The 22052-nt window shown below is 42.3% G+C and overlaps 1 protein-coding gene across 2 annotated transcripts in view; it reads left to right on the plus strand.

Annotated features, from left to right (window-relative positions):
- The window catches only part of DNAAF11 (dynein axonemal assembly factor 11), a 72825-nt gene extending 65131 nt beyond the window's left edge, over positions 1 to 7694 (plus strand). Inside the window, exons 11-12 of one of the 2 annotated variants that reach the window (XM_044244931.1) lie at positions 546 to 631; positions 6918 to 7694. In XM_044244931.1, the coding sequence (XP_044100866.1) occupies positions 546 to 631; positions 6918 to 7095 (264 nt within the window). In that variant the 3' untranslated portion in view covers positions 7096 to 7694. Of the gene's footprint in view, positions 1 to 545; positions 637 to 6917 lie in introns of those variants that run through there. The other variant, XM_044244930.1, reaches the window with a different exon arrangement.
- The last annotated feature ends 14358 nt before the right edge of the window (positions 7695 to 22052 follow it).

Below are 22052 nucleotides of genomic sequence, written 5' to 3' on the forward strand. Positions count from 1 at the left end.
TAAATCAATCAGTTTCATTTGTTGAGAACCCAACATGCTTAGCACTGAGCTTATTTGGTTTAAAGGAAGTGGAAGAATTCTAGAATTTTTCCAGAATTTTTTGTACCAAAAATGAGCATTCAAGCTCATACCTCATGGGGTCCGATGTGCCGGGAAGGTAGGGATTTGAGCTTCCAGCTCAGTGTGCTTCCTGCTGCAACATGTGTGCGCAAGTGGGGCAGCTCAGGGGCAGTGTCTCTGCCACATCTCTATCCTCACCCACTCTCCCAAGCCGTGTCTGGCATGTTGCTTTCAGAAAATATTTGTTACATGAATTAATTCACTGTATTCCCCCTGCTTGTGGCTTTGCAGGAGTATTGTACACAGATTCAATTTGTGATACAACTTTCCTACGCCACATACAGGGGCTTAAATTAGACTCTTTTATGGAATATGTAGCAAAAATTAAAATGTTTAGCTCCTTAAAAATATATAGATAGTGTATGTTTTTGAAGATATATCAAAGAGTAATGTATCACTTAGCACGTGTTGTATTTTCATTTCAGGTAGACGGAGTAATCACAGGTCGGCGACAAACATCCAAATCTGAGAAAAGTACTTCGGACAGCAGCAGAGAGTGCCCAAACCAAAGGTACTACCTCCCCAGCTCTCTTAAGCTTCATTATAGTTCTCTTCATTGTCACTTGCTGTCTAGAATACACCTTCCCTAAAGATAGAGTTATTTAAAGTTTACAAACGATTCCTGCTGTGAATTTTAATGTTTATTCCCAAAATGTAGACTCTCGATTTATAGGGCTCTTGATCCCTAAAAAACAAATCTGTGTATGTACGGGCCCCAATTACTTGTGACGATGTTAAGAGTGGCGATGTCAGCACCAGTGACTGCTAATATTGACTGAGTGACCTTGTATCAGGCACTGTTCTGTGTGCTTCACCCATATTAACACACTCCATCCTCCCCAGTTTCATACTCAGTTTACAGATGGGGAAATGGGGAAGAGAAGTTTAGGATGTCTGAAGGTTGGGTAGCCGTGACATGTTGGGACAGCTCTGCTGAGTCCTGTTCATAATGCTGCTCAGGCTTCCCATTCATGGTCTGTATGTCACTTCACAGGTCCTAAAACTCTCAGGGCTGCAAGGGCCAAAAGGGCCCATCATGTGCCCTCCTGTCAACCTCCTACTCACAGGTCAAGAGCCAAGCCTCTTTCCCTTGGCTCCCTCCCTGATCTCCATACTCCCCAGTGGCAGGAAGCCTCTCCTCCATTCCCACTGAACATTCTAGCTCTGCCACCTGAAGACCCTCAGAACAACACCCAGCTCCTGTGAGCAGTGACCTCTCTTAAAGTATTCTGGACAAAGCCCTCCTCATTTTAGTTCTTCCTTAGAATGCACATCCCAGGCCTTTCGACTTTCCTTCTGCTTGTCATGATTTCCAGACTCTTACCATCCAGATGGCAAAATCTATTTTGAACTCAGGCAAACTATCTTTGTGATACAAATGTATATGCTGAAATTATCATCACAAAAATACCTGAACAAGAGCTATATTTACTTCTTGCATAATACAAGCACTCAGGCATTCGTATATATTCTGAGTCAACTGTGGAAGTTTTGTGGACTTTCACACATGGGGTTTGTCTAAACAACAGGTGTGGAGTTGAATCCTTTTGAAAGGTGGGTTGCTGGTTTTAACCTTGGAGACCCACTCTTGTATTTCCTAGTTTAGTGGCTTCCATTGTCAGATATGTGTGTAAGTTACAGAGATTCAGGGGTATTATGCTATTATGAATATTATGCTATTATGAATAATATGAATAAATGAATGTTATGCTATCATGAATATGAATGGTCATAACTGATCTCCAGCAGCATACACACATGTAAGGAGGGCGAATCCAGTTTGTGAGGAATTGCAGGAATAGGAAGCCAAGTCATGACAAACAGCATGGAGCTCGTTTTCAGATCCTGGGGAGATCACCTTTTTGGTGATCACTTCCTGTATTACATTTGCAAAGTCTCTCTTGATTTTTTTTTTTTTCCGAGAAATAATCACCTTCCAACTATGCATAACATATCTATGTGAAGGTTGTTCATGGCACTCCTTAATCACTGACAAACTTCACCATCCATTTCACCTCAGCCCCTGGATGGGTGATCCCATGAAACAAACAGCTGTCTATGGAGGCTGTAAGTGGGAACGGGGTCAGGCAGCTGTGACTTTGAGGGAGAGGAGGATGCCAGACCCAGAGATACACCTCTCAAAGCCAGAGTGGCACTTTCCTCTTGCTCTGCAGACAGAGTGACTGGAGAGGAAGATCAGTGGAGTAAGGTTGTGTTCACGGGCACCAGAGGGCATCAGGTTTTGTGGGAAAGGTAATTGATTCTGTGAACTCTTGTGGTCCCATGACACTGTCTGATCAAGGGGGACATATAACTTGCTCAAAATGGGTTTATTGAGTGTTGAGTGCCTAGTCTGTGCTATATGATACTCTCCATCACCTGTCTTTCATCTTCAAAATAACTATAGGAGAAATTGGGTTATTCCTAATGGGCTGAGGCTCAAAGAGATTTATTTGCCCAAGATTACAAAGTTGCTAAGTGATAGTAGAGCCAGAGTTATAAATCTTAGTCGATTCTTGGGCTTGGTGTCTTTTTTTTTTTTTTTTAATAGACTTTTTTTCTTTAGAGCAGTCTTAGGTTCACAGAAAAATTGAGTGAAAAGCACAGAGATTTCCCATATGTCCACAGCCCCCACTCATGCACAGGCTTCCCCACTGTCAACATCTGCCCAGAGTGGTACATTTGTTACAACTGTTGAACCTACATTGAAGCACATCATTATCACCCAAAATTCATAGTTTACATTAAGATTCAAACTCAGTGTTGTTCATTCTGTGGGTTTTGACAAATATACAATGACGTGTATCCACTGTCATAGTATCATACAGAGTCGTTTCACTGTCCTAAAAATATCTGTGCTTCACCCATTCATCCCTCTCCCCACTCCCCACCAGCACCCCTGGCAAATAGTGATCTTTTTACTGTCTCTTTAGTTTTACCTTTTCCAGAATGCCTTAGAGTTGGAATCATATAGTATGTAGCCTTTTCAGATTGGCTTCTTTCACTTAGTAATATACACTTAAGGTTCCTCCATGTCTTTCCATGACACAGTAGTGTCTTTCTTTTTAGTGCTGAATAATATTCCATTATCTGGATGGACCAAAATTTATTTATCCATTTGCCTACTGAAACACATCTTAGTTCCTTCCAGTTTTGGGGAATTATAAATCAAGTTGCTGTAAACACAGTGTGTAGGTTTTTGTGTGGACATAAGTTCTCAGCTCCTTTGGGCAAATACTGAGAAGTGCGACTGCTGGATCGCATGGTTAAGGGCGTGTTTAGTTATGTAAGAAACTGCCAAACTGTCTTCCAAAATGGTGTACCACTTCACATCCCTGCTAGTAATGCATGAGAGTTCCTGTTGCTCCTCATTCTTGCCAGCATTTGGTGGTGTCAGTGTTCTGGACTTTGGCCATTCTAATATGCATGTACTTACATCTCCTTGTTGTTTTAATTTGCATTTCCCTGATGACATATGGTCTGGAGCATCTTTTCATTTGCTAATTTGCCAGCTAGTCTTCGCTGGTGAGGTGTCTGAGAAGGTCCTTGGGCCGTCTTCCAATCACACTGTTTTCTTATTGTTGTGTTTGAGGAGTTCTTTGTATGTTTTGGATAAGAGTCATTCGTGAGATGTTTTTTTGCAAATATTTTCTCCCAGTCTGTGGCTTGTCTTGTCATTCTCCCAAAATTGTCTTTCATGAAGCGAAAGTTTTTAATTTTAATGAAATCCGGCTTGTCAACTATTTCTTTCATGGATCATGCATTTCCTATTGTACCAATAGTGGTATGGCCATACCCAGAGTTGGTTAGCTCTTCTCCTGTGTTCTCTTCCAGGAATTTTACAGTTCTGCATTTTGTGTTTAGGTCAGTGATCCACTTGGAGTTAATTCTTATGAAGGCTGCAAGGCCTGTGTTTAGATTCATGTTAAATATACCCACATTGTATTAATTTTTTAAGTGTATGGTATTTAAGTATGGTATTCAATGTAGAATGGAGAGGGATAGCAGGCATCTCTATCTGATTGCCAATCCCAGAGGAAAAGTTCAACATTATACTATTAAATCTGAAACATTTTTATTAGTTTCATAATTTATATTTTCATATTCAAAATCTGAAGTTTTTAGTTTCTATTTGTGTCCTTGTTGCTTCTGCTGGTTCTCATGCAAAACACGCCTTTTCCTTGGGTGCTTGTTAATTTTGATGGCGAGCTGCTCCATTGCCTCAGCAAATAGTTTAGGGGCTTCTCAGAAGCCTGGGAGGTGCTGAGCCAGGGAGCTTTGGCATGTGCTTGAGGCAGATCCTACCTGAAGGCACCGCTAGTTTGGAACCACTTCACTTTGAATTCAAGATCAGTGGTTTTTAACTATGACTCTGACAACTCAGCCCTTCTCTCTCCCACTCTCCTCACAGCCCCTGGGGCAGTGGGTGGAGTGGGTTTACTTTTCATTCTTTCTTACATGACAGAAAAGCCTTCTGATTGAGAAGGTGTCCTGTCAGACTGCCAACCTGGCACACTCAGGGCCTTGACCTCTGTTCCCAGACTTTATAAGGCCACTTTAGGGGCTCAGAAAATACCCTCAGGGCAAAGGTGGCTTCCAGGATCCACTTCCTCCCTCCTTCCTCCTTTTACTGAATTCTGCCCTTATGGCTCTTTATTATCTTATCACATCTTTCATAATCTCCCTGAAGTTTTCCGTGGGAGGCGGGAGTCTTTGGTCCAAATATGCTGGCCTTCCATATTACCAGAAGCAAGTCCTTTGCTTATGTTCTTTAATATAAGGAATCAATCTTTGATGTGTTTTATGCCTAGTGATTTTAGACCTTTTCTTTTCTTTTGTTTTCTTCCATGGTAATGAGAATATTCATTTTGCCTTGTTATTCTTATTGGACTCCAGAGGATCTGGTTTTGACAGTCAGATAGTGGGTAAAACTGGCGATGGGTATCTGTTGGCATCTGACATTGAGGGAGGAGCAGCAGGGGACAAAATCCCTCTCCTCTTTATTTTGGGATTAGTGTGATCTGCAGGTGCCTCTAGCCTATCTGCTCACTGTCTATTACCTGGAGACTCGTGACCAATTAAAGTCCTGCGTGCAAATTATTTCTCACAACATCTGAAGCAGGTGAGTGGCAGATAACTGCCTCTAACTAGGTTCAGTGTTTATTGCTAAGATCCAGAAGTTGTGGGCCAAGAGGTTCATGCCTGGAAGTAAGATAGGCTGCTTTTCCTCAAAGTCAACATAATTATAATAGATGAATTTAGATAACCTACTTAATTATGCCATAGATATGATAGCCTTTTAAATAAGAGCATGGAAATTAAAAAGTAAAGCTGTACTTATTGACTATGGAAACTAATTTTCTACATAGTCTATAGTGTATAGTCTGAGTCTTTGGAATATTTATGCTTTATATTCTTTGTATACATTACACTTTCCTTTAGTGGGTCCATGCGTATTCATCAAAATACTGAGGAAAATTAAAAACTCAAGTGCCTTCAAGTGTTTGAGGGCAAGGGCAACCAACAAGAAAGAGGTGGAAGGGTTACAAGAAAAACAGAGTTTACAGTCTCCTGAGAGAATTGACCCTCCCTCCCCCAACATACATTGCATCTGAGGACATCAGTGTGGGGCTCCTGGATGAGGCCAACTGTGATTTTCTGTAGGTCAAAGATTTTAATTTTAGGATTGCACAGTACCATATTTTTTTAAATTTATTTAACATGTATTTAGTAAAGCTATATACCAAAGACACAAGATGAAAAGGACAATATAATTGTTTCAAGAATACTGGTCTAGTAGGGAGATCAGACCAATAATGAGACAATTACATGATAATGTGATAAATGTTCTATTCAAGCTCTATGCTGCGCTGTGAGATGCTACCAGGAAGCAAACCTATTTGTGCAGACCATGGGATGGCTGGGGGTTGGAATAGAGGAGACATGTAATATATTCTGTAGAATGATTACTGGATGACCAGTACAGTGATTCCAAAATAGTTTGACTGATTATCCAAATCACTGGGGGAACTTGCTATAAATAGAGAGTGCTGGACCCAACCTCAGACCTATGGATTGAAAATGCCAGGGAAGCAGCCCAGTGACCTGTATTATCTAGAATTTTCTATACCATGGTGGTGTGGGACTCTTTCTTGTTATGTTTTCATGTAACTGTTGCCAGAGGACTGGGTGCCGACAGCAGGAGTGGGATCTTGTTGGGGAAGCTGGTGGACAGAGCTTTCTGGGCACCCAAATGCGTATAAATGCCCCTGCATGCAGGCTGGATCCTCCAAAGCAGCAGGGCCCAGGAGCCGGATTAGCTACAGTCAGGCACAAGACCTGCCCACAGTGGTCTGTTACCGATCCTGGCTGTGTGGTTTGCCTGCTGTATCATTTAGATATTCTCAGGTGAGGAGCACCTGGATGGCTTAGTTAGTAGAGCATGCAACTCTTGATCTCAGGTTGTGAGTTCAAGCCCCATGCTGGGGGTAGAAATTGCTTAAAAATAAAATATTTTAAAAAGTAAATAAATATAGATTCTCAAGTGAGCAGAGTCTCCTAGCTGACCTCCCCTCACTGTCTGTGCAATAGCACTTTACTTCTCCACTCTTGGTCCTGCAAGGCTCTGAGCTACCTGAAACCACGGACAGTCTCTTATTCTTTTTCTATGCTCTATGGGCCTCTCTATGCTCTAATGATAGCACTTGCCGATATTTGCTGAATAAATGAATGAATGAGTTTGAAATTTCATTTAAAATGGCATCTTAATTTCCTTTTGTCTCTTTTTGCTGTTGTAGAAGCAAGGAAATTGAGAAATTAGAAGTAGATCCTAGCAAGCATTCCTTCCCTGATGTGGCTAGCATAGTTCAAGAGAAAAAACACAGGCCCCGAAGAATTCAATCTGAACCCAAAATTACAGCAAGTGACGAAGATCCTGACTTTGAAGACAACCCTGAAGTGCCTCCATTGATTTGAAACATCAAGCTGTACCGACGGACCCACCAGACCCCGTTCTGTTCATTGCAGAGTGTGTGCAGACCATTTATGGAGTAAACACAGACTTATTTATCAACGTTACTATTCCAGTGTTTTAGCTTCTACTTTATACACTAATATTTTTAAACTAGTTTAAAATTCAAATGTATACCTTAAAATGCTGTAACTCATTTGTCTATAATAAAATGCTAGCTAGTGCAAATGTTCCATAAATCACAGAACTATTACATTAAGACGTTGATTTTCTATCACAGGACTGGCTGCTAATGCAGAGAGATGAAGTCAGAGATAAAAGGCCTGATTATTAAATTGGTACTTCAGCAAATTGGTCAAGCTCAGAAGTTAAAACTGTAATTTTGGATCAAATTGGAATGCTTTAATATGATTTTAGCAGTGTTTCAATTTTCTTCTCATGATTATTGGGGTAATGCCTTGGAATGATGAAGAGGAGAATGAGCAGGGGTAGGAAGAGAGAATCTGTAAGGCTATAGATATAGGCTTGACATCCGCAAAATTAGGGGAAAAAGGTGGAGGGAGGGGAAAGGGGGATGGGCTAAATGGAGCCTCAGGAGACAGTGCAGCTCTGAGAGAACCCAGCCAGCCCAGCAGGAGCTCTAGCACAGGGCTGTCCACATAAGATGAACCTGTTGCATCAAGATGGCCAAGCCCAGCTTCCCCTGCCATGTTTACATCTTGGCAGGTAGCTCCAGGACCAGAGAAAGGCAGCTGGGGCTGGAGGCTTTTGGTACTCTGCACTCCTTGTGCAGGTTCTCTCTTGGGAAGAGCTAAACGGGGTGCCTCTGTTGTTCCACAAGAAGGTTATAGAAGCTCCGCCAGCCTTGAGGAGGCTGTCCTGAGGGCTTATGGAAAAGAAATACTCATCAGTGATGGGGAAAGGAGACCCTTGGACATAGAGGAGGAAAGGTTAACAGAGCTGTTGCCTGGGGTAACATGGAAACATTATAAAGGTACCTCCTGCCTGAGTAGGTGTAGGGAAAGAGATTTCTAAGTAGAATGCCAGAGGACCACTAGTGCCTTTAGCTCCAAATCAAAAGATTCAAATAATTAGTCCATTTTTAGGTAGCACTTAAGAGAAAATATAAAGGAACTAAATTGGCTAGGTTCAAAAATAAAACTTTCTCATTCCAGTCTCTCCCAATTGAAATAAAAAACAACCTCCCCCTGACTGTGGACCACATTGTTGTTTTGGGTCTCCTGGAGACTACAGTTTAGAGTTGGTGTCTAGTAACCCTGAAAACTCTGTTTGTCAGTGCACAATCACCCAGGGTATGTGCAGGCCTCTTAACAGAAGGCTAGGAGGAAGATTTACAGGATAAAATTTGGGCAGCATAGCAGGGATCTCCAATGAGATCCAAACATGAGGTAGTGAGCCATGTGCATACCTGGGGGCAGAGTGTCCTAAAAACTGAGAACAGCAGGTGCAAAGGGCCTGAGGTAGCACATGGTTTCAGCAACAACCAGTAAGCCAGGGTGTACTGGAGGAGGCTGAGCAAAGCAGAGTATCAAAGAATGGGTGGGAGATTTAACGGAGAACTGGCCCTGACAATGCTCCATCTTAAAAGGCAAGCCTACCACTGGACAATCATTTTTCTCCCAAAAGAGTGTCTTTGAATTTTGTAGGTTTTTTTTTCAAATATTTTCCTATACCCATCTCATTTTTTATCTTTGGAGAAATCCTCTCAACTAAGCATTTGTTTATTTTTCATTCAATAGGAATATGCCTACCATGGACCTAGTGCAGGGATTATAATGGTGAACCCAAAGCGCATGACTTGGGTTTCACTGAACTTATATTTTTTTATGATGCAAACAAATACAGAACAATTATACTAACAAACTGAGCTAACTTTTCTGAACCCACTGTTAGTTTTACAACTGAGACTTCCAAAGATCAGGGGGCTTGACCTAAGATATTAGCCCAATAGGATGTTAGAATGAGATTCTCAATAAGTCATTTTTGACTGAATATCTAATATGAAAGATTTTTACTGACCAAAGTGAATGAGATGATTCACATGGCAATGTTTTCAAAGAAAAGAGGCACAAACCTACTTTATGAATCTTGTAACAACTCACTCCATTTAAAAATATAAAAAGAAGTATGAGGTAGAGGGGTTTTGTGGGGGATGATGTCTTTGGGGGTAAAGATGGATGAACACATGTCTTTGGAGAGAGCTGTTACTTTCATGTGAACTCTACCTCCAATTTGGGGTTCCTCCTCTATAGTCCAAGCTTAGTAAGAGGGCCTTCAAAGGGTTGTATGGGGGAGTTTTGAAGAGTTTCCTGAAGTTCAGTGATACACAAGCTAGTGCCTGACTCCTGCCTGAGAAACCTGAAACTGACAGTGGGCTGAAGTCCCATCCTTGGGACCAGAGAAAAGCTGCCAGAGGCATGGAGAGTGTGGCCCCTTCCCGTAGCTGGCTGGGGGCAGGGAAAATTGAGCCTTTTCTAAGGACCAGATGTGGCTTGTTGTGGGTACTGTCTATTTGGGCTATCCGGAGGGCTGAGGAGCCCAGGGAAGAGAGTGGAGGCAAGCCACCGCATGCAGGTCTGAGGAAGGAAGCTCAGAGGACTGTCCAGGACCAGGGATGTAGTTGAGGGACAAACAGGGAGCCTCTGAAGAGTCCGTGAAAGGTCCTCAAGAAGGAGAATAGTGAGTTTCATCTGTCCTCTAGGCTGGCAGAAAGAAGACAGGCCAAGCCATGTGAGGACCATCCAACCTGTACCAGTCAAGGTCCTGGCAGTTCCTCGCCTTGGACTTGAGGGAGAGAGGGAGTGGCTACCTGGACCCAGAGAGACAGCTGAGGACAATAGACAGCCAGCAGGAACTGGGACCTTCTTCCAGGGATACAGCCCACAGGGACAAGCTGGGGGAATAAACATTGTGACTTGACTTTCCTCCTCTGCTCCAATCTCTTGATAGAGTTTCCTACTGGCCAAATCCAACCAGAAGCCAGGGGCAAGGGAGCCTGTCCATGTGACCCTGAGAGGTCACACTCCCAGGGTCCCCAGGATGGTGGAGGGCGACAGTGGATGGAGCTGGGTGGCAGTAGACAGAGCTGACACACTCCCCTCACCTCTCCTCCCTCGCCTGCCCCTGCCTTCCTGATTCCAGGATGAAGCAGGAGACCCAGAAGTCCAGTGGAGGAGCAGAGGAGTAGGGTGAGAGAAGAGCCACATGTCCCCTCTTCTTCAGCAGCCTGGGACAAGGACTGGGGCAGGGGAGGGAGAGGAGTGGAGAACATTAATGCTGGGATGGTGACTTGACTGAGCAGAGACTGGGAACACTGAAGGGTCATCTATTTTCCACGAGCAGGAGGAAATGTCATAGGACCTGCCTACATCTTCATCCAGGGCAGGGCAGGGCCACTCCACTGAAGAAGGCGGAAAGGCAGAGTGGGAGGCACAAATGCATTGTTTTGATCTCTTGGTGCAAGATTATTATTTGCAAAAATATTCTGATTATGGAATCCGTTGCTCTAGCTGCTCTCTGCAGATCTTCCCTGCACCATCCTCCTCACCTCTGCCCATTTCTTACTTCTGGAAAGCTCATTGCTTCTGCACCCACATCTGCTCCTCCAGGGGCACAAGAGGCCCCAGGAAAGAGAAAAGCTCACTGACGTGATGCCAGCTTCTGCCTGATGCCCAGATGCCCTTAGGTCCACAAACTTTTCCCCCTGCTTTTCTGTAGGTGGTGTTGAACAGCAAGAACTGTCCCTTCTCCACCGTCACGTACCCCTGTGCCTGGCATAGCTGTTCCCATCTTTGCATCCCACTCCTGGAAGTGGGGCCCTTTCCTATGAGTGGCCTGTGAATGGCAGGAGACTGCTGACCACAGCAGTCACAGGGACGAGGTGGGGAATGTGGCTCAAGCCCCAGGGCCTAGGTTGCAGTGCCCTCCTTCCCTCACCCCTCCACCCTGCACAGAAAGTCTGCCTTTCACCTGATAATGGGGGCTGCACCATGCAGCACGAGTCTGTCACCGTTTGCAGTCTGTCACAGCTTGCCTGACACATTTGGACGGAAAGTGCTAGCCTGTACCCAGTTGATGCCTGTCAGGCCAATGTGTCTGACAATCCTAGAACAGACCTTAGCCAAAAGTAGCTGTTCATTTCCAAGTTCACTCCCTAACTTTTGCTCTTCTCATTTGGTCTGGTGTTTTCTGTGTGTGAGAGGTAAGCTTCCCTTGGCCCTGAGGATGGGTCTCTTCACTCAGCAAACCTTTACTGAGCCCCTGCTAGGTGCCAGGAACCATGTTAGGTGCTAGGGAAAGTTCTCTTCCAAGAGCCAACTCTCCCAGTTCTCGTCCTCTGTCCATGACTTCTCCCTTCACCCTTCACATGAGGCTTCCACCCAGGGTGGCCCCTTCGGTCCCATCCTCTTCTCCTGTGGGTACACACTCCCCCTGTCCTGGGACACTTGGACCCATTCCCGTGCCTTCTGCTGGCAGCTCCAGGCTGATGTCCCCTGAAATCCCCGTCTCAGGCCTCTAGTGCTTTCCTAAAGTTCACCTGACTCCATCTGGTCCAACATTCAGGTCATCCATCAACTTCTTTCCTCTTTTCCTGCCCCTTCACCTTATTCTGACTCCTGTCCTCTGGCTCTTGTTTTATGCCTTCACTTTCCATCACACAGATTGGAAAACATCATCACTGATTCCTGTGTTCAGCATTCAGTTGGTAACTAAATCCTGTCCATTCTACTTCACAAAGAGCTTCTCCTATGTCCTCCAAACCCATTTCCACTGTTTGCATTCAATCTCCCATCGTCCACTTGTCAACATGATCCCCATCTCATGCCTCCTCAACTTAAATACCCCTTGGACTGTTGGCCAGAGGATAAGATCTGGACCCCATCCTGCTGTGGGACCACATCTCCCACCACTTGTCCCTGGGCACCAACCCACCCATGACACCAGAGTTGTCTCCATTAATGAGAGCCATGTGGGGGTTACACATGCCCAGATGCTCTGTTGTGGTGTCACTGAGCTGAGGTTGGTGATGGCTGGATCTGAGGACCCAGGTGAGCCCTCTCAGGGTTGGGTGGGAGCAGCTTGATGTTCCCAAGGCCCCAGGACAGAGTGGAGACCCTACTGGTTGGGGGAAAGGCAGGACCAAGCACCCAGTACCTATTCCTTCATAAGAGTCTCAGTTATTGAGATCATTATAAACAAATGGGGCCCTTTTCAGAGAGAAATTAAGACCAACTTGATAGGCCGTCGTCTTGCATCAGCTGCTCTGGGAAAGTGCACTTGTCCTTGGTCTATTGAAGGGAGAAATCACTGATCAGAGAAATCCAGGATCTCCCTTGACAGAACTCAGGGTAATCAAGAACTGAGTTGTGGAGTCTGCTTATCTCTACCACCAAAGGGGAATAAAAGATTAGAATGCCCATTCTGGTTATTATTGCTACAGAACAATCATTCCATATTTAGTGACATAGAACAACCATTTCATCACACTCCCACTTTCTGTAGGTCAGAAATACAGACAGTGGAGACAGCTTGTCTTTTCTCTAGGATAACTTTTCTCTAGGATAACCTAGGATAACTTGAAATCTGGAGGCTGGAGTCACCCCATTGTCATCACACGTGCCACTGGCTGCCTCTCCTTTCCTTGAAGTGTTCTATGAGTAAAAATACTTACAAACTAGGGGTGCCTGGGTGGCTCAGTGGGTTAAGCCGCTGCCTTTGGCTCAAATCATGATCTCAGGGTCCTGGGATCGAGTCCTGCATCGGGCTCTCTGCTCAGCAGGAAGCCTCCTTCCTCCTTTCTCTCTCTGTCTGCCTCTCTGCCTACTTGTAATCTCTCTCTGTCAAATAAATAAATAAAATCTTAAAAAAAATCTTAAAAAAATACTTACAAACTAATGTTTATGGCCAAATGAAGATCCTTGGATGCAGTCCAGAAGGGTTATTTGGAGTTACGAATGAGATCCCATTTAATGTTCCTTAGGTCATGCAGATAACAATAGAAAAGAGGGTTTTTAAAAAATTTCCTATGGCCAAGGACACCTGGGTGTCTCAGATGGTTCAGCATCCTGACTCTTGATTTCAGCTCAGGTCATGATCTCAGAATCCTGTGAGACTGAGCTTGGCGTGAGGATCCACACTCAGAGGGATATTTGCTTGAGATTCTCTCCCTCCACACACTGTCTCTCTCTCTCTCTCAAAATAAATAAATGAATCTTTAAAAAAAAAAATATCCTCAGGTGCCTGGGTGGCTCAGTCGGTTAAGTGTGTGGCTTTGGCTCAGGTCATAATCTCCAGGTCCTGCGATCAAGCCCAGAGTTTGGCTGGGCTCAGCAGGGAGCCTGCTTCTCCCTCTCCCTGTGCATCTCCCCCCATTCGTGCACACTCTCTCTCACTCTCTACTTCAAATAAATAAATAAAACCTTATTTTTTTTAAATTAAGGGTACATGGGTGCCTCGGTTGGCTATGCATCTGCCTTCAGCTCAGGTCATGATCCCAGGGTCCTGGGATGGAGTCCCACATAGGGCTCGCTGCTGAGCAGGGAGCTTGCTTCTCCCCCTCTTCTCCCCACCACTTGTTCCATCAATCTCTCTCTCTTGCTCAAATAAATAAAATCTTTAAGAAAATTTTTATTTAAAAAAAATCTCTCCCGCTCTGCCCCTCCCCCCACTCACATGTCCTCTTTCTAAAAATAAATAAATAAATAAATAGGAAAACTTTTCCTTTGGACATATTTCTTTGAGAGCAGCAGTGAACTGTGATAACTGTACTTGAGCTGCTCAAAAGTGACTGTTTTTCTGGCCTTCCCTTTATATGCTTTCTGATGCAGACCAGGCTTCTCCGAGGCTCTGGATGGGGCCAGATCTCAGTATGAGCTGTCAAGCAACATAGGTCAAAATCTTAAAGATGAAGCTAAAGCAATGCTTAGAAGAAAATGTATCAACTTTGTTAAAAAAATTTTTTATAAATGTAAATTTATAACTCTCCTGCGGATATAAATAAATGAATGTCAAAGATTGTACTTAACTCACCAATAAGCGAGCCAGTAGGATGTCCCAACCGGTCCTGAGGAGAACTTGCGAGTCAGTAGCAGCAAAGCGGGAAGGTCCTGCTGCCCCGAGTTCACAGACAAGACACAAGACTGGTCTTCCCGCCGGGCAGCGGTCAGTCGCAGTCCACCGGACACCACCTGCAGGACTCCTAGCTGTTTACGGCTTGCGCAGTTGTGGATCAGACGATGGACAGTGGCGATGGCCCAGGAAGCTGTGCTGGCAGACCACCCAGCAATCCGTATTTACCCAGCTCAGAACTTTCCTCAGTTTTTCTTGGCACTTCAAGTACACTCATCGAAAAATGTCAAAGACCAAAACAACTTATAATTTAACTCAGGAAACTAGAAAACACACAACAGAGGAACTCAATAATTAAGAGAAGTTGATTGTGAGGATATAGGAGAAATCCATGAATCCATGAAAAACAACAAACAGTAGAGAAGTATGTATATTTGAAAAGACTTGAAGGATAAACTCTGGTAAGACTGGGGAAAATAAATAGAATGATGATGTCAATTAACAAAATATAGAATGAAAGGGGAAAAGGGGGAAATAATGACCTATAAAGATAGAAATTTAAATTTTTCAATAAAATACTAAGGAAACAATACACTGATATGCTTGGAATTTTGGAAAAAATAAACATTTTAATAATAAAATCCATTTAAAAATAGAAAACTCGAGTTTATCTGTAACCAGTAAAACTTTGAAAATTTGAGAGACTTTTCTTAATTTCCCTACACAATTACCTTTCCCCACCACCAAATTTCTGAGCTCCTGGCAGTTTTATAAGAATTCTATAAAATTTTCAAAGGACAAAACAATCTCTATCATCTCAGTTGGTCCCACTGCAAAAAAAAAAAAAAAAAGTGCTTATTAATATGCAACCTAGAACAATCTTCATACAAAACCAGATAAAGATAGTTCACAAAACATATGGAGCCATTTCATTTATGAAAATGGATATAAAACTTAAATGCAATATCAACTAATTTAATACCATTGTATTAAAAATTACACACTGCTAGCAAGCAACCTTTAATTCAGGAATGCAGATGTGGTTTAACGCTATGAAATCTATTTAATTCACATTAATAGATGTAAGAGAGAGATTATATCATCACAATAAATATAGCAAAATTTTGCTGAAGTTTAATATTTACAATTTTTGAATAGGAAAAACCCTTAGAACTATAGGTATTAAGAAAAAGAATTTCTTTAACCTGATAAGATTTCCCCACCAAAAACCTATAGCAATCATGATACTTAGTGAAAATCACTTATTTGTATGCACTTCCTTAAGTTCAGGAGGAGAAACAGATGTTTCCTACCCTGTTCTGATTCAGCATGCTCTGGCACGTTCTGATAAAAAAAAAAAAAAAAAAGACAAGAAAAGGAATAAGGGGTATTGGGATATCCTTACTTTTAGACAATGTGATTATTTTTGTAGAGCTTAACAGAGAAAGACAAATTGTTAGAACAAAAAAGTTCAGTAAAGTTTCCCAATTTTAAGATCAATATACAAATTTTAACGGTGTCCTTCTACATCAGTAATAGTGAATTAAAAGTAAAATAGAATACAAGCTATTATTCACAAACAAAAGTTTGCCATCTGGAAGCAAAACCTATAAAGTACCTAGGAATTATCCTGAACATGCAAAAATATAGAATAGAGAAATAAATAGCTTCTGTTCAAAGGACATAAAAGAAATTCTTACCAAGGGTTGTCTACACCATTGTGCATGGATGGCTTGATGACACATACAAATGTATCAGATCTCCAATAGTTAATCTGATTCACTTCCAATGAAAATAATATAAGAACTTGGGGGTCAGCCAATGGCCAAGACAAATTGGAAAATAAAAATCAAAATGAATTTTCAGACTTACCTTACTCTATAAAAAGATATTCCCTTAATCCATAACCATAAATGCATATTAAACAATACAATAAAAGTATTGTGATTCTAACAAAGGAATAGCAACAAAGGAAAGAAATGAAAAATATAGACCCCGGGGAACATGGAAAGTGACAGAAGTGGCATCACAAAAAAATGGGTGAAAGATGGATTTTCAGTTGGGAAGAAAAAAAATGGGCGTCTCTACTTCCCAGTATAAAAATAAATTCCAAATGGATTAAAGATGCGCAGGTGAAAGATAAATCTATAGAACAGATAGAAAAAAATATAGGTAAATATATTTAGGATCTCAAGATGGGTAAAGATGTTTTCAACAGGACATCTCCTATCCAAAGTTATTTGGAATTCTGAAACAACAAGAGATTAGTGTCTAAAAGACGTGGAGAACTTATGCTGATGGGGGAAAAAGAAAGACTAGGAAAGTGACAGAAGGCAAAATTTAAACACTAACAAGCACACTTGACCAGCAATCAGAAGAGACCAATTAAACAAGGAGGTAGGAAAACTTGTTATTAACTGCCAGAAAGAGGTGGATAAATGGGAACACCCTCTCTCCTCTGGAAACCTGTCTGCAGCTCTTGGTGCAGAGAGGGTGATGGTCGAATCACCTGACAGTTGGTACCCTGTGAGCAACAGCCCATCAAAATAGGTGCCTGATCAATTATATCGGAAGTCATCCTTCCAACATGCATCCCAGCAAGACTCACACCTGGGTCCACAAAGAAATGTTTGTTGTAGGATAGAGTTGGAGGAGCCCAACATTCAGGGAAATGGATGAATAAAATGATGCCAATGCTTCGAACGTCATTCTTCCCATGAACTAGATGGATGTGTGGAAGCATAGATCTTGAAAATTAGAATCAAGTAAAAAAAAGTAAGAAATAGCCTGAAAGTCAAAGCACATAGGATCTTTGTAAATTTTTTTAATGACACACTCAATGAAACACAATTTTTAGAAGGACACACATATACCAAAATAAACTCTAGGAACAAAGCTTGAAAGGCATAAAATAAACTAAGTAAACTAAATTAGATGCTATGGGGGCATGGAATGGGTCTAGGGACATGGTATGACAGAGAAAATAATTCTGATACATACATACATACATAGGTACACACATACACATGCATATGTACATATGTACACATGTACATGCATACATGAAACATAGTATATAGAGGCTTTGTATGAACAGCATGATAATGATGTGTAATGAGCTGAAGAATGTGATTAACTCTCTTCAGAAATCTTAGATCTTAAGTCAGGGGAGAAGGGAAGGCGGATCAATAAGTCAATATTAATTTTTCATTTTTATGCTGCTTTTAGAGAATTTGAGAAATAATAAATATAAATAATAATAATAAATAGATAACATATAATATATAATAATATAAATAATAATAAATTCAGCCAACTAGAAACAGAAAAGTCTAGACTGGTAATCACTTAAATCTTTACCAATAAATATGAGGAGCCCTTAGTATGAGCAAGCAGTGTTCCAATCCTTTGGGGCCACCAGTGACCAACATGATCTCTTTCCTTTAAGACCTTACTTTCTAGAGGACAGGAAGTCTTGGACTATCAGAAATAAACTGTCCCCAATCAAAGCTGCTTTCGAGGCCTGGCCTTATGAATGGGGAGGGCATGAAGGGGCAGGAACTCTTATGCCCATCTCTCCCTAAAGAAAAAGCCTGTTGCAAATTCATTCAAGACCTGCGTTTTTCATTTACATCCTTCAGTGCCTGATTCATACTATGAACACTTGACCTGGCTGTTGAAGGAAGGACACTGAGGGAGAAAAGGACGGCTGAGAAGCAGGCAATCTGTGTAATTTCAGAACGTTGGAGAAGATGCCTAACATCCCAGATAGCACGTGGGTTATGCCGCCTGCCACGATGTTTCCTGCCTGGGGAACTCAGCTAAATACAAAGACATATAAAGTCCAAATTAAAATTCAATCCAAATGTGAACTAAATCATTCCTTTATTTAATTAAACACTTAATATAATTGTCTCTACCAAAGAAAAGAATAAGAAGGTCATGTGGAACCAAGTAACACACACACCAACATGCATAAAATGCACTTGTGTATTTCATTTTATATAAATATAAATAAGATATAAATATATATATATATCTTCTATGCAAAATTTTATATGTCTAAACATTTTCTCACACTGTTTTTGTTGTTATGTTGCCATTTTTTGTGCTGGTCAGACAGGGACCCAGCCGTGTTTGGCCACTTGAGGGCGCCACCTTGATGAGCTAGTGACTCTCCCGGACGCGCAGAGAGGAAGGTGGATCAGCAAACTGGAACCCACAGGCCAAAAGTGCCCACCAACTTTTTTGTACAAACTGTGAACTAGAACGGGTTTTATGTTTTCAAATGCTTTAAAAAAATCAAAAGAAAAAATAACATTTCATGATATGAAAAAAATTATAGAAAATCCAGATTTCACTGTCCACAAAGACCATCACTGCTTTTGCTCTGCTTCATGGTTTCTCATGACCTATAAAGCCTACCATATTTACTCTCTGATCCTTTGCAGAGAAAATATTTCCACTCTTGGGCTGGAGAATCATTTCCCACTGAAAATTGTTCAAGGGAAAACTTTGTCCATTCTTGCTTCTCTTTCATTGCATCTGAACTGAGGCAGTAAAAAGAGAGGTGCTACCCATCCTAACCCCCACATATCCTAATACAGTACATTCTCTTAAGATTCCTCATCCCCTTCGTGGTTAGGACTCACTGCTTTAGGTTATTGTGTTGGTAAGCTTTAGTGTGCATTGAACTCTGAATTATTCCACTTTATTTCCTCCTCATCTCCCTGGGAGCTGGACCATATCTTAACCATGAGTGGTTACCCAGAGCCTGCACAGAGCTTGGCTCATAATAAACAATTTGAGGGAATCCCCCACACCCGCAGTGACCTCAGAGTTTCTATCTTTCATATCATTGCCCTACTCAAAAACCTCCAGAGTCTGGATATTCTGGACTCGATAGCCTGGTTCTCTTGTGGTCCAGCTGACTCTGAACTGGGCTCCGATGCCCAAGAGAGCATCACTTAGACCCAGCAAGCTTCTTGACTGCAGTTTCAGCTAATTCCTGGTACAGGAAGGTATTAAGGAGTGTTTTATGTCCAAAAAACTGAATTCATAGACTCCACATCCAGAATGCTTCTCTAGTCTGAAGGGTTCTGATATTTGACTACCATTTATAGACTGTTTATAAAGAACCTCCTATGGGGGGGGCGCCTGGGTGGTTCAGTAGGTTAAGCCTCTGCCTTCGGCTCAGGTCATGATCTCAGGGTCCTGGGATCAAGCCCCACATCGCATAGGGCTTTCTGCTCAGCGGGGAGCCTGCTTCCTGCCCCCTCTCTGCCTGTTGCTCTGCCTATTTGTGATCTCTCTCTGTGTCAAATAAATTAAAAAAAAAAAAAAAGAACCTCCTATGGGACCAAAACAACACTAAATACATCATATACAGCAGTCTCCAATCAGAATAACCTGCTGTATTGGAAGTCTTAGCTGCAGTTATAGATGAGGAATGTGGAGTTCACTGAGGTTGAAGGACTTCATGCTGTTTCAGTAAGAATAGAGTCTGGATGGAAATTCAGATCTGTCTTATCTCAAATCCATGCACTTCCCACTGTACATGATTCTTTTACACTCTACCATACTGATTTATAAGAAAAATATGCAAGATTCCATATTTGTGTATCAATAAGACATCATAACCTTACTTCCACTGACATATAAAGAATCCCAAACTCTCTCCTTGTATAAAAACATTTGCAGTGACTTTTTAATTTTTTATTGCAATGTTTCTTTAAGTCAACCCCTTATTCTTTTTTTTTTTCCTATTAATTAGCCAGGTTGCTAAGCTGGCACAGTGAAGTGGTGTTAAAGTGTCCCCAAATTAATAGTGCCTCATCAGCACTGAGGCAGGGCGTGAAATTACCTTCTGAAGTGTTACCTGAATGCAGTTAGCACCCCCTCTGCTGCTGACTTCAGACAAGAATGGGAACTCAGCAGAAATATCAGCAGGTCTGCATTAGCCATCAGCAGAATCCTAGGGTCAGAGAAGGGAAGTCCTCCTTGCCTACCAGTGTCCTTCCGATCACTGTGCTCCCACGAGCCGCACTATCTCCAACACACAGGGTGTGAGGTTTCCAGAGCTAGTTGTTCCCAATTGGAATCATTCTGTCCCTGACTCACCCCTTACATAGAGCACGTTGTATCTCCAAGCAACTAGATCAATTGTGAGTTGTGTTAATGGACAGGTCAGGGCAACTCCCTGGCACCATGGAAACACTGCCCCTGCTTTTGGTGCTGAGTCTAACTTGCCAAGAACCCTGTGCTGGATGGGAGAGGTGCTAAGGGTATGGGGAACAAAGAGGAGCTCAACGGGGCCTACAAGCGGAACTCTCTCTAAATAAGTCTTCAGGCATCTCAGCCTGGATTGTGAATTTCCTCACTGGTATAAACTCCAGTGATTCCCGAAGTGGCCAATATCAGTCTTTAAAAGCTTTATGAGGCTTAAAAATCCTATTTGAGAAAATTTACTCATTCAGATGTTTATAAAATAAAGCAAACTCAGGTCAGGTGTAAAGCAAACTCAGGTCAGGTTCATCTGTCCAACACCTGAAACAGCCATCTCTAGGCTACAGAGGGACCACATAATTGACAAGAAGGTTGTAGCTGACGGAAGCGCTATTGTACAGTAAAAACCTTGGCAGACTTGGGTTCCCACAAAGATGAGACAGATCCTTGGTGAGTCACTTACAGGATATATGATCTTAGAAATTCTACCTACCCTTTTGAGTCTCTGTCTCCTCATCTGTAAAATACGGTTGATAATAATGGTGATCTAACAGAGTTAGTTTGAGAATTAAAGGCTCATAAAGTGACCGACATGTAGTAAGCATCTTAATAACTACTAGTTATCAACATAATGATGATGATGTTGATGATGTTGATGATGATGATAGAGATGATGGTGTTGATAGTGGTGGTGGTGATGTTGATGATGATGGTGGTGGGGTGGTGATGCTGTTAGTGATGATGATAGTGGTGATGATGGTGATGGTGGTGGTGGTGATGATGATGGTGATGATGACGGTAATGATGATGGTGATGATGATGATGGTGGTGATGTTGATGATGATGGTGATGATGACGGTAATGATGATGGTGATGATGGTGGTGGTGGTGATGTTGATGATGATGGTGGCGGGGTGGTGATGCTGTTAGTGATGGTGATAGTGATGATGATGGTGATGGTGGTGGTGGTGATGATGATGGTGATGATGACGGTAATGATGATGGTGATGATGGTGCTGGTGGTGGTGGTGATGATGATGGTGGTGGGGTGGTGATGCTGTTAGTGATGGTGATAGTGATGATGATGGTGATGGTGGTGGTGGTGATGATGATGGTGATGATGACGGTAATGATGATGGTGATGATGGTGCTGGTGGTGGTGGTGATGATGATGGTGGTGGGGTGGTGATGCTGTTAGTGATGGTGATAGTGATGATGATGGTGCTGGTGGTGGTGGTGATGATGATGGTGATGATGACGGTAATGATGATGGTGTTGATGGTGGTGGTGGTGGTGAGGTTAGTGATGATAATTATGGTGATGGTGGTGATGGCGTTGATGATGATGTTGGGGTAGTGACGATGTTGATAATGGTGATGGTGATTGTGATGGTGGTGATGGTGACATGGTGATATGACAGATTATGATGATGGTGATAGTGATGATGCATCAGGAGCTCAGCCATCACAGCACAAATATGAACACTATCAGCATCTGCTTGTATCTAAAGGGAAAAATCAAGCTTCTTAGATATTGAGGGAGCAGTGTTCCCTTAGTATGTCTTCCCCACTATTCTGTCCCTCTGTAAGATTTTGTTAAGAGCTCCAGAGAAGAGAGAGGCAGAAGTAGTTCTTGCTAGAAAGGGGCT

The sequence above is a fragment of the Neovison vison genome, chromosome 4, assembly GCF_020171115.1.
Source record: "Neovison vison isolate M4711 chromosome 4, ASM_NN_V1, whole genome shotgun sequence".
NCBI lineage: Eukaryota > Metazoa > Chordata > Mammalia > Carnivora > Mustelidae > Neogale > Neogale vison.